The following is a 12200-nucleotide window of genomic DNA, read 5'->3' as shown; positions in this document are numbered from 1 at the left end:
GCAATCATTTTCATTGCTTCACCCTTAAGGAAAGTTATGGCCTTTCCTTATTGTGCTCGTAGAGTTCTAACGAAGTAAAAAGTAGTGTTTGCATGATATAAACCTACTACTATCGTCACATCTATTCGGGATCATGCCCTTTTTGTTGTTAATGATTGGCCGCTCCATCAGCAACACTGCTGCCTGGGAAGTGCTGAGTATGGATGACTGCTTCATTTCTGTAGAGAACTTATCGAAAGCAGGTAAATCTGTCGAAAAGAAGTGAGGGGACATACCTTTATCACAGCACTTCCTCCTAAAGGAAGACCGATGGAACCACGGCCCATAGAGACCTACGTCTTGGCTTGATGAACAACTAAGTCATTTACTTGAACCGAAAGGAGAAGTGCAAGATTAAAAATGTGTACTCAAACTTAACAAAATATAACAGAAACGACAGATACATTTCACCACCTATGCGGTGGCATCCTTTCTAAGTACACTTATGAAGTAGTGAAGGACAGTGCCAAGCTTTTTGAATGTACTTGTCCCCAGGGCTTGTATTGGTGGAGTGGAAACAACAATCTACCGCAACCAATGCGATGATGGAGGTTGTCTTTTGACTTGCACCACCCAATACACACAAACGGTACGCCGTGAAAATTTTTTCTCTCCCGTTGTGGTGCTGCTCCTTCTGATCAGCACTTAGTGACATGACATGAAAAATGTAGTTGGTGCGTTTGTACGAAGGCATTATCTGAGCACGTATATCAACAGCACCCAGCAACGCGCACAAACAGAAACAAAGAGTCTACTGCAACAAAGCACAACATCCATGGTTTCCGTTCCTTACGTTTCGAACGTGTCGGACGCTGTTTGGAGTGCACTTCATGCCCTGGCCATTAAAATCATTTTGCAGCCTCATGGCATTTTGTAATACGTGTTTTCCAAAGCGAAAGACCGCACTCCTACGAATGATCAAGCGGGGTCCTTTACATGGTACCATGCTGTGACTGCGATTCATCATACACCGGTGAAACAGGCAGGAAGCGGTCAACGAGGCTCAAGGAGCACACATGGGACGTCGCCAAAGCCACTAATAACGCGCATTCAGAGATAAATTTCGCCAAACACTGTTGGGTGCCCGGACATGCCTTCTACTTCAATAAAGCCACGATGTTGGCTCTGGAAAAATGGTGGGAAGCAAAGCTTCTCAAATCGTAGTTCGTTCGTCGCAAAAAGACTGCACGCGACAACAAAAACGTGGCCCACTGCCGGATGCGCTCAGAGGATTACGAGATTAATGGTCGACTGCGTGACCTCCACTCATTTCGTGCCAGTGCATAATGAGAATACCATCAGCACAGGTTTTACTTATATTTTGTTTCCTTACGTCAGAGTACATGATTGAAATCACGAACTCACCCGGCTCTTGGAACAATTTTAGAGAGGTACAAGTTCTGTTTTCTGTGTTACTCTAACATTCTCTATGACTAACGAAAGCGGCACATCTTCCTAGACAAGGAAGATGTGCCGCTTCCTAGACAAGGAAGATGTGCATCTTCCTAGACAAGGAAGAACTTTTTTTTTAAATCTATACCTAATAACACATTGGTAAGTCTGCACGATAGGTGCTCGTTTCGCAGAAATTCTGGCGTTTCCATAGCCTTCGGTGACGTCGTCAACATGACCGCCATTGATGGTGAGCAAAAAATTGAGAAAGGCGCAAATAAATGAATAATACAACTTTCCGGATCCGAGTGTTGATCGCACCACACTGGTTTGCGAAGCAAACATGTCTTCTGCCACACAGCGTCTGCGTGGAGGTATAGTGAAAATAACTTCCCTTTCTTTGAAAGGCAGTGAGTGTGACTGTTGTACTAAAAGCACATGCGTCTTGTATACAGGCTTCACAATACAACATATAATATCCCAGTAATCTTATGAGGTACAGGTGCACATTCCATCAAGAATCTGGACATGTAATGCTACCCATTACGCAGAATGCAGTCATGTGCGAAAACTTCGTTTACATAAGCCAGTTTAAACTTTATCAGTTATATTGCAATAATATAAAACTTGAACTTTCGAGTAACCTCACACAATTAAAAGTATGCACTAAGGGGTTGAAGCAAGTACTGGATAGAGGATATCGTTATGACATTCAACACTTGAAGACGAAGCTTAAGGTATGCCAAATACCCTGATACGCTTTTTTTCGGAGTGGTTCTGATTCAAATGATGTAGATAATAGGATTAAAGTATACACGCCCATGGTTTTTATTTTTAATTTACTAGGCTGTAGGTGAATGACCATAATTTTTTAGGACTGAAATGGTAAATGCATAACAGAGGCCTCCAGCAACGATGCCGGTTAAGATTGACTTCCTAAGGCGCGTTGCCACTTGGACTCGAAGGGAGCGAAAGTGGCTAAACACACCAGAAATTCACTCGCTTCGCCAAATAAGCAGCTTGAAAACCACGCAACGAGGTCTGCGCGTAAGAAAGTTGGTCCAAGATTGATTTTTACGCCACGCGAAGGCTGATCACCTTCACGCTTCACGGCTTTGGTTGCAATAGCTGAAACCACGTAATATAAACAGCTGGCCGCAGATTCATCATGACGGCACGATGCAGCTTCATGGCCTCAACGACGACGCTTCTATCAACAGCATGGTTTGGGTTACGGTCGCCGAAAACACTTTAAGTTGGCACTGCAGCAGAAGCTAGTCGGCATGTCCCAGCGTGTTTTGCTTTTGCACAGCCTGGCTGATTCCGCCACCGCCATCACTGCCATTCGCTCGAGTCGTTTATATATATATATATATATATATATATATATATATATATATATATATATATATATATATATATATATATATATATATATATATATATATATATATATATATATATATATATATATATATATATATATATGAAGTCTTGGTACTCTTGGTTGCGTCGGCGTGTTTATTTGAGGAAAGACCTCGCAAAACGAACAGGCAGAGCCAGTACACAGATGATGACCCAGAGTGGCAATGAGGACAAAGATACAAGCGGATGATGGTGATTGGGATCATGCAGGGATGAAAACGATGTAAGTAACAAATGCCCATACAAATTGCCCCCACTTGGAAGCGAACACTTTGGCTGCCGTATGTCAAAGTGACGGGAAACGTCGCGTGTAAGGTTTCTTGCGACAAACGTGGACAATGTCTGTGCTGCGGTAGCGGTGGTCTGTTGGGGCAATGAGTTGTGTCACACAATAATTGACCGGCGAAGTCTGTTCTAAAACAATGTATGGCCAGGTGAAGCGTGGCTGTAATTTGTCACAGAGACCAGGAGTGCGAATAGGTGTCAAAAGAAGCACCTCGTCATTAGGTTGGAAAGACACAACGCGGGATGAAAGAGACAAATGAAAGACGGGATGAAAGACGGGGAAAGACACAACGGCGGGATGCGTCATAGATGATCTTCTGCTCATGCTGTTTTGCTTCAGTATTGATGCGAGCCTGATGGCGAGACTGGGCCAGGCGGGAAGTGTATTCTTCGCTAGAAGACTGATATGAATTCTCATGGCTGTTAAAGAAGGAGACGTTGAGAAAGGTAGTCGGGGTGCTTCAGTACATGAAATAAAACAGTGAGTAGCAAGTTGTTCGCTGAACGGCGGTGTTGCAAGCGAAGGTCAGGAATGGTAAAAGAGTATGCCAGTTTTTGTGGTCGGGCTGAACGTAAACGGCTATCATGTCAGCAAAGATTTGGTGAAATCTTTCTGTGAGACCATTTGTCTGAGGGTGGTAGCTTGAAGCTGTCTTGTGAGTAGTTCCAGAAGCGCGCAGTACTTTATTTACTATTGGTGACAGGAACACTTTTTACGGTCACTAAGCAGTACACGAGGAGCCCCACACGCAGGTTGATGGCGTGGAGAATAAAGTCTGCAACTTTCACAGCTGAGCCTGTAATAACAGAGGAAGTCTCAGCGTAGCGTCTCAGGTGGTCCACGGCGGTCACTATCCATCGTTTGCCAACAGATGTGACGGAGAGAGGCCCATAAAGGTCGAAAGCTACAACCTCGAACGGCATTGAAGGACACGGAAGTGGCTGTAGAGGTCCAGCAGGTGCAGACGTGGAGATAAATGTAGGCTCGTCGTCCGAAAAGGGTTGCCTTATTGAGGTGAGTGTATGAACTTATGTACATGTGGTGGTTGGGTTTTCACCATTGCTGATATGGGCAGTGGGAAGCGGGCAACGAAATAAAGCGTCGCCGTCTTGATGTTTTCTACTTGACTTGTAATTTATGTCAAATTCGTACTGCTGCAAGCGTAGTATCCACCCACCCAATCGTCCGGACAAGTTATTCAGTGTAGAATGCCAGGATAAGGCATGATGGCCCTTAACGACTGTGAAGTGACGGCCGTGGAGATAGGGACGGAACTTCTGCACCGACCAAACCACAGCGAAACACTCTTGCTCAGTTATCGTGTAGTTATTTTCGGCAGGGGTAAGTACGCGACTGGCATATGCAACAACTTTTTCTAGGGAAGACTTGTCGCGTTGAAGAAGAACATCTCCTACACCAAGGCCGCTAGCGTCGGTATGGAGGATAGTCGGTGCGGCTTCGTCAAAGTGGCAGAGCAGAGGTTCAGACGTGACTGCCCGCTTGAGTAGCTCGAATGCCGTTTGAAATTTTTGAGACCACAGAAAGGGACGTTGAAAGCAAGAAGCTGGTGTAATGGAGCAGCAATAGAAGCGAAGTTCTGGATAAACCGGCAAAAATAGGAGGTGAGGCCAAAGAAACTGCGAAGCTCCTTCGGTTTTTCGGGACGCGGAAAGTGAAGGACTGCAGAAATCTTGTCAGAATCGGGCCAGATGCCATCTTTGCTAACGACGTGTCCTGAAACCTTGATAGATTTGCTAGTGAAAGAGCATTTCTTAGTGTTTATTTCGATTGGAGCCGAGTGCAGGCAAGGCACTTCAGGACTTGATCCAATTGTTTTAGGTGTACAGGAAACGTTGACAAAAAGATAATGTTGTCGTTCAGGTAGGAAAGGCAACTTTTCCTTTTCAGGCCACGCAGCACGGTGTCTATCAAGCTCTCAAAAGTACCGGGTGCGTTGCAGTTCCCGAAAGGCATCACGTTAAATTCACATAGCCCATCGGTGGTCGCGAGCGCCGTTTTGTCCTTATCGTCTTCATGCATGGGGATCTGCCAGTACCCAGAACGCAAGTCGATGCTTGAAAAGTATTTCGCGCCTTGTAGGAAATCAAGGGCGTCGTCATGACATCAGTGATGGTAGCTGGGTTTTGCACAGTGAGGGAATTGAAGGCAACAGGCCCAATCCCAATACCTTTCAATATATGGCGCACTTTGTCTGATTCTGGCTTGGAGTGATTGACACGCCGGCATAGTGCGAGGACATCCTGGATGTATGAAGTGTACGATTCCCTGGGATGTTGTCGGCGAGTATCGAGTGTCATCTTCGCGACGGCGGATCTAATGTCGGGTGTCCCAAAAACGTGTCGCAGCTGCTGCTGGAATGTAGCTAGGTCGGGTAAGTCAACGACGTGGTTTAAAATACCATGTCTTCGCAACTCCGGTCAGATAAAAAGGATGTAACGCAGTTGGGTGGCCTCGTCCCACCTATTACCGGCACTTACGCGGTCCTAGTCATCAAGCCAGTCTTCTACGTCTTCTCCACGAAGACCAGCGAAGAGCGGGGGTTCCCGCTGATGTCCGTGTATGTAAGTGAGGGGGTGCAGCTTGCGGCGGTGCGTGGTTGATGACATCAGCGCTGGCAGGCTCGATCTGGGACATGCTGCCTGACTATGGGCGCAAGCGGCGGTCTGAACGAAGCTCCAGGGGGTACAGCGGGCTGCGGGAGGTCAGATGACCGAAAATCCACCTCTACCGCGTATGAAGTTTTGGTAGTCTTGGTTGCGTCAGCGTTTCTTTGAAGAAAAACCTCGCAAAACGAACAGGCAGAGCCAGTACACAGACGATGACGATGATGATGACCCAGAGTGGCAATGAGGACAAAGAAACAAGTGGATGATGGTGATTAGGATCATGCAGGGATGAGAACGATGTAACAAACGTTTGAAAAAGTGGAGCTCTTTCTTTATAATTCGTGAATGCGTGAATAACTAGAAGTCTGTATAAATGTCAGTGACCATAAAGCAGGCAAATTTAATGAATTCTCAAAGTAGCGAAGGTGGCGGTGGCAGTGGGATGCATGAGAGGCAGAACGAATGTGAACATTTTCGACGCGTGCGGACATGGTTTTCCGTCCGCTCTAGCGTTTGCGTTTTTGCTTCAAATTTCAGTTATGAATGTGGCCTTACAGTGCGAGCGTGAACTACTGCCTACGTAGCAGAAAGGTTTTTTCCAGTTTAATTACACATGCTGCTCTCACCGACACGTGGCGGGTAGCGTGATGTCAGGAAAGCGGCCCGTGAAGGTGAGCAGGTGGGGGTTGAGTAGTGGCGCTGTAGAACGACGCCACTCACTGCCAGGGCGTCTATGTTTGGAGTCGGTATCTGTCGTGACCCGTGGAAACTGACGTCATTCCACCCCTGCAAATTATAAGCGTCAAAAATGCCGCGAAATAGGTGAACACACCTCAGAACTTGTCATGAACTCAGTGAAGTTATGTGGCACCTACGAGATGCTTTATGGGTAATAGTGGGTGATGCATGTTTTGCCGAAGAAATCTTATATCTGTACCCAATTTATAGAACCATATAAGTCCCCCTGTACATCTTTGCTGACGTTTAGTCTCTTGTGCAATGTTTGCATCACAACTTTACCATGGTGATGACTCGCACATAAAAATATTGGAGAGAAAAATATCAGCGTACAGATACACGGGTAATAAAAATTAAAAGCGCACACGTGTTATGACCTCAACTCGACAGAAACTATTGGCAAGAGCAGCCTGTGCATGCCGGAATTAAACACGCATGTAAAGAGGGCGCCGTCCTTATTTGAACGGTAACTCATTGAACAGGCACAACCAGCATTACTGTACGCAGATGATATAATTTTAATGGGCGACAACAAGAAAGATTTGCAGAGATTGATGGACATCTGCGGTAATGAGGGAGATAGGTTAGATTTCAGATTGAGTGAGGAAAAATCAGCAGTCATGATTTTCAATGATAATGAAGGTAGTGAGCTTAGAATACAGGAGGTCACGCTAGAGATAGCAGATGAATACAAATATTTGGGCGTATGAATAAGCAATTGGACCAAGTACCTAAGGGAACATGAAATATACGTGACGAATAAAGGTAACAGGAATGCAGCAGTGATGAAAAATAGGGCACTGTGGAACTACAATAGGCATTACGTTTTGAGAGTAGTTTGGAAAGGGGTCATGGTTCCTGGTCTGACGTTCGGCAATGCGGTCTTGTGCATAAGATCAGAAGTTCAAGCAAGATTAGAAATTAAGCAACGTGGAATAGGTAGGCTTGCCTTAGGAGCTCACGGAAATACACCAAATCAGGGAGTACAAGGTGAAATGGGATGGACATCATTTGAAGGCAGGGAAGCTAGCAGCAAGCTAAAATTTTAAAAGCGATTGAGAGAAATGAGGAAGGCGCGTTGGACTAGAAGGGTTTTTAGCTACATGCACATGAAAAGTGTTGATACAAAATGGAGGAAGTGAACGAGAAAATTGACTGGTAAATGCTTTGAAAACAGCAGGGGGCCAAACCAAAATGAATTATTGGTTAAGTCGAAGGTGAAGGAAGCTTAGACCGATATGTGGAGGATCGGCATGATTAAGAAGTCCGCACTAGAGTTTTATCGAACTTTTAAACCGGATACTGCCAAGGAAAGGATCTATTATAATACTCGGGGTAGTTCTCTACTGTTTGAGGCAATAATGGGAGTATTGCGAACCAAGAAATGTCGGGCCGATTACGAAGAGGTAGACATGTTATGCAGTGCGTGTGGAGAGGAGGAAACTTCCAAACACTTGATAATGTTCTGTAAAGGGCTTAACCTATAGTTCAGGATCATGGCGCAGAGTTTTTCAAAGCACTGGGGTTCAGGGACAGGGAGGGCAAAATAGACTTCAAGCTGGGAGAATTAACTAGGAGGAGGTTATCTGATTAGTGGTTACAGTCAACGCAAAAGTGAAAACTAAACCCTTCAGTGCAAAGTACCATTCCTCAACCTCACTATATAAAAAAAAAGAGAGAAATCTAGTTTTTGGTTCCCTAAGTATTACGGCTTGGTGGCGTTAGCCCACGCCCGATCGAAAGGGTACAGCCATATCAATCCATCATTTATCAGGAGTTTAGCACGGTAAGAAAAAGTATGTTTCTGTCTGATTCACTTGAAGGGTAAAAAGCAAATCATTTTTATCAAGGGCGAACTGGCTCCGCATTCCGATTGATACCTTGCGTAAAAATTATATGGCGACCATAAAGTCACACACGTGTTGGCGTATGTAGCAAACTCTCAGTCAGTGATCGCCAACGTTGGCTATCATATAGTGGAGTAAGCAAGAGTCCTTGATGTGATAAGAAAATGCGTGCAAGGACGTTTACCGCCTGGTACAGTCGTGGTCGTTGAGGAGTACAGATAGTGTGCTATGTAACACATGCAAGTACATGCGAAGAATGAAATACCGCAAATTTAGTCTGCGTATAGCCATCGATGTCTCTTCACACACAGAACGCATTCAAACATACAAGAAGCGTCGATATGAATGACGCTTAGGATAACTAGCTTAATCCTAAGACTCAAGGCTGTTGAAGAACTCACGGAGGATTAAAATGGGGTTAATATTCTTCTATTCATTATAGTAAGCACAAGGCGACCTAATTCTTTCGACCTTGTCAAAAAAAATCTAACTAATGGTACCTTACTGCAACAAGACCTATTTGCCAGACTTATTAGTAACCTCGGCATGATATAGTGAAATGACAGAGCCATTCCAGAAAAGTAGGTTACAAGCCGACCATTCACAATGCCCACGCAGTATGGGTGGCACTCTGCGCGTTTATAGGCTGCAGCGGGAAAAGCGTGCCAGCCTGCTTGTTCAAGGAGACATGCGCGACCTGTGCCGCTTTACTGGAGCCCATAAAATGAGCTATGCTGAAATTATGATATGACCCAAATACTTGTCCAACACAAGATAACTGTCCAATTCCCACGTGCTTCTTTTTTTCTGCGGTGAAAATGTTATATTGTAGCATCTTTATGTCGCAACAATGCATTGATGCGCTGGTAAGTAATAGAATCGTTGCTGAATAAGACCTTCAGTTTAACGCGACAATAGTTTCTAAACGTATTGCAGCGTCGTGAGTGCTTGCAGTCTAAAGCACGCGAAATTATTAACCCAATTTCATTGAGCACTCTACTCAGTATAGTACTTTGGTCAAGTCATGGTCAGACTCTCATCATGCGCAGTTAGCGTCTCTTGAATTATGAACGCAAACCAACGTCGGCGATAGGATGGCACAGGGGAGAGGATATGCAGCACCTCCTGTCGATTGCGCGGATTGGCTTTCATAACCAACGTGCCCAGTCCCCTACAGCCTTTTCAGTCGCTCGGATGCTGCATGCTTGGTCAGTCGAGGAAACCAGAATCTCGAAAATAATGCGTGCTCACAAATGTTCTTTGCAATGCCGCAGATTTCAACGTCAACCAAATTTGTCGAACAGCAACACCATTTGAACAAGGGACGCTCATTGGAAACACAGCGGCGCGGATTGTGGCTGCGAGTGTATATATTGTTCTTTTAACAGTCGCGTGAGCTCGTTGAACCTGTGTGTGGCTGTGGGGCTTCATTTATTCCACGCCATATGTTGCGCTTCCGGCGTCGCGCCTGGAAAATTATACTATTTTCATTGTAACACTATTTTTGAGTGTGAACACATTGAAATTGAATATTGAGTGAAAAGTAGTTTCAAGAGAAGAATAAGCACAAAGGGCAACAGTATTCTCTTGAGTTAACAGCATTATCATCACCGTCGCTATAACTTTTGAGGCCTTCACCGCCTTCAACTTCCAGTGCAAATGATCGTTAAGTGCGCTAAGTGTTCTCTAGCCTCGTTGTGAAGATGCTGAATCTCAACGTCCTTATTTAAAAGACGTATGGATTTTCTTTTTTGAGAGACCTTGATTTATCAGCGTCTCCGTGCTTACATCTCTAACACTCTCTTAAATTTTGGCTCTGTTAATGCTGCACTTTCAAAATTGCTGGTCAACATCTTTATCTGGGTAACTGCCATTTCAGCATAGGATGTTGAGCATTTTTTGCAATAATTATTCGTATGGTATCAGCAAGGTTAATAACGAAAATTGTTCGTCGTGTACTTCTAATATGACTTATGTACGACAAGAAGCACTTCAGTGCCGGGCCCACAATGCGCTATATGTATATTTTTCTACAAAGTAATTGTGGACAACTCATAAAGTTACATAAATCAGATTTGGACGACTGGGGTGTATTTTAGTGGATATAAACAAATTCAATCGGGCGGTCAACTTCGATCTCCATCGGAATGACGCTCCTGAGGACCGCACTGACCTACAACGCCACTTCTGCAATTCACGAAAGCAGTGAGGTGGTAGCAGTGACGGATGACTGAACAGCCACTCTCAAAAATCATAACAACCTTTCCTTACGTAAAATGAAGTATCTCATTCTAAAATGTCACACATTTGCTAAGAATACCTTGTTATGGTTCAGCTGTTAAAGTACACATTACCACCTTACACGACTTCAGATTCATGATATATATATATATATATATATATATATATATATATATGTATATATATATATATATATATATATATATATATATATATATATATATATATATATATATATATATATATATATATATATATATATATATATATATATATATATATATATATATATATGCAGCTGTGTGCGATCGGCTGCGTTTACGTGACGTGAAAGCAAGCGATTCTCGCTGAGCTACCATGTCGGCGCTCGCATTTTGATCAACATGTTGTTCAGAGGAGCACCGAAGCTGTTTGAGGACGAACCGCGCCGTTGAGATTAAAGCACCTATATATATATATATATATATTTATATATATATATATATATATATATATATATATATATATGGCTCTCAGCTCTATCAAGGTGTTTTTGGGTGCTCTTTGCGAATAAATAACGTGATTTTTTTGCAGAAAAAGCACGCATTGACAAATGTAACACATTAATCTACGTAACGATAGAGCAAGATTGGCGTAGCTAAACCGTGCACCGTGTGGGACTGTGGGTGATAATTGGGAGCATCAACTGCTCAGAGTTATTTGCACCATATTTTAACAAAAGCTTCCCGTTTAGCGGGAATCAAACAAATTTGTTTTGTCACAGTGGGTCAGTCTTGTTCACTGATGCGCGAAACAGACAATGTCACAGTGGTTATAAGAATAGAGCTTGCGCATGTGAACAAAAAAGCGACTGCTGCTTCTCATCAGCTATTATTTATCGAAGGGTGTTTTCTAAGGTCAGCTCGGTGACGTGAGTGTGACCATCTATTGGCATTGCATGTACTCAAGCCTCGCCAGACCGAAGAGAAACTAAATGTCTCATTGAGACCACAGGTTTGTTGGAGACTTAACATGGCAGGTTTGAAGTAGATAAGCATGGCTCCCTCAATTGTGCTTTGCTTGATCACTCCGCTCCACAAGTGGCACCAATACAAATGATGTTAGAACTTGGGGATGTGCGAGTCAGCACCGGAAAATAGCTCAACCATTGAACTTTCTCGTGAAATCGGTGATGTATCACATGCGCAGAAAGCAAATAGCATGCGTATGGGTATGTCGAGTAATTGTGGCAGTCATACAGTAAACCTCAAGTTGTCTGTGTAAGAGCGTAGTGAAGAATAGATTCTCTTGACAGGGTATTTCTTTCTGAGTGATCACCATAAACACGAAATGCGCCGGTCCCCTCCTAACTATTGTGAACGAAACATCATGTACCAGGAAGACATGTAGTATAGCGCTAGCTGCGCCTCTTGTGACACAGCACAATGCGAAATGAAAGTCGCGAAATGAAGTTTGTCTTGTGGGGCACGTTATGGATATGGGTAATTATTCCATGTTACAGGCTTGACGACTGAATTAAGGCCAGTGATGAGGAAGATGAGTTAGTCTTGCGGGTCACTAACTCAATCCTAATTAAGATATCTTGGAGCTTATTAGCCATAATAA

General features: G+C 43.8%; 1 protein-coding gene across 1 annotated transcript in view; it reads right to left on the bottom strand.

The window, feature by feature from the left end:
- The window catches only part of LOC119167568 (arylsulfatase B), a 77761-nt gene that overhangs the window by 47659 nt on the left and 17902 nt on the right, over positions 1–12200 (bottom strand). Inside the window, exon 3 of the mRNA XM_037419074.2 lies at positions 6396–6555. Coding sequence (XP_037274971.2) covers positions 6396–6555 — 160 coding nt within the window. The remainder of the gene's footprint in view (positions 1–6395; positions 6556–12200) is intronic.

Source organism: Rhipicephalus microplus, chromosome 6 (genome assembly GCF_043290135.1).
Source record: "Rhipicephalus microplus isolate Deutch F79 chromosome 6, USDA_Rmic, whole genome shotgun sequence".
In the NCBI taxonomy this organism is placed as follows: domain Eukaryota; kingdom Metazoa; phylum Arthropoda; class Arachnida; order Ixodida; family Ixodidae; genus Rhipicephalus; species Rhipicephalus microplus.
The sequence above is the reverse complement of the archived record's forward strand: the minus strand, read 5'-3'. Positions and strand labels throughout refer to the sequence as shown.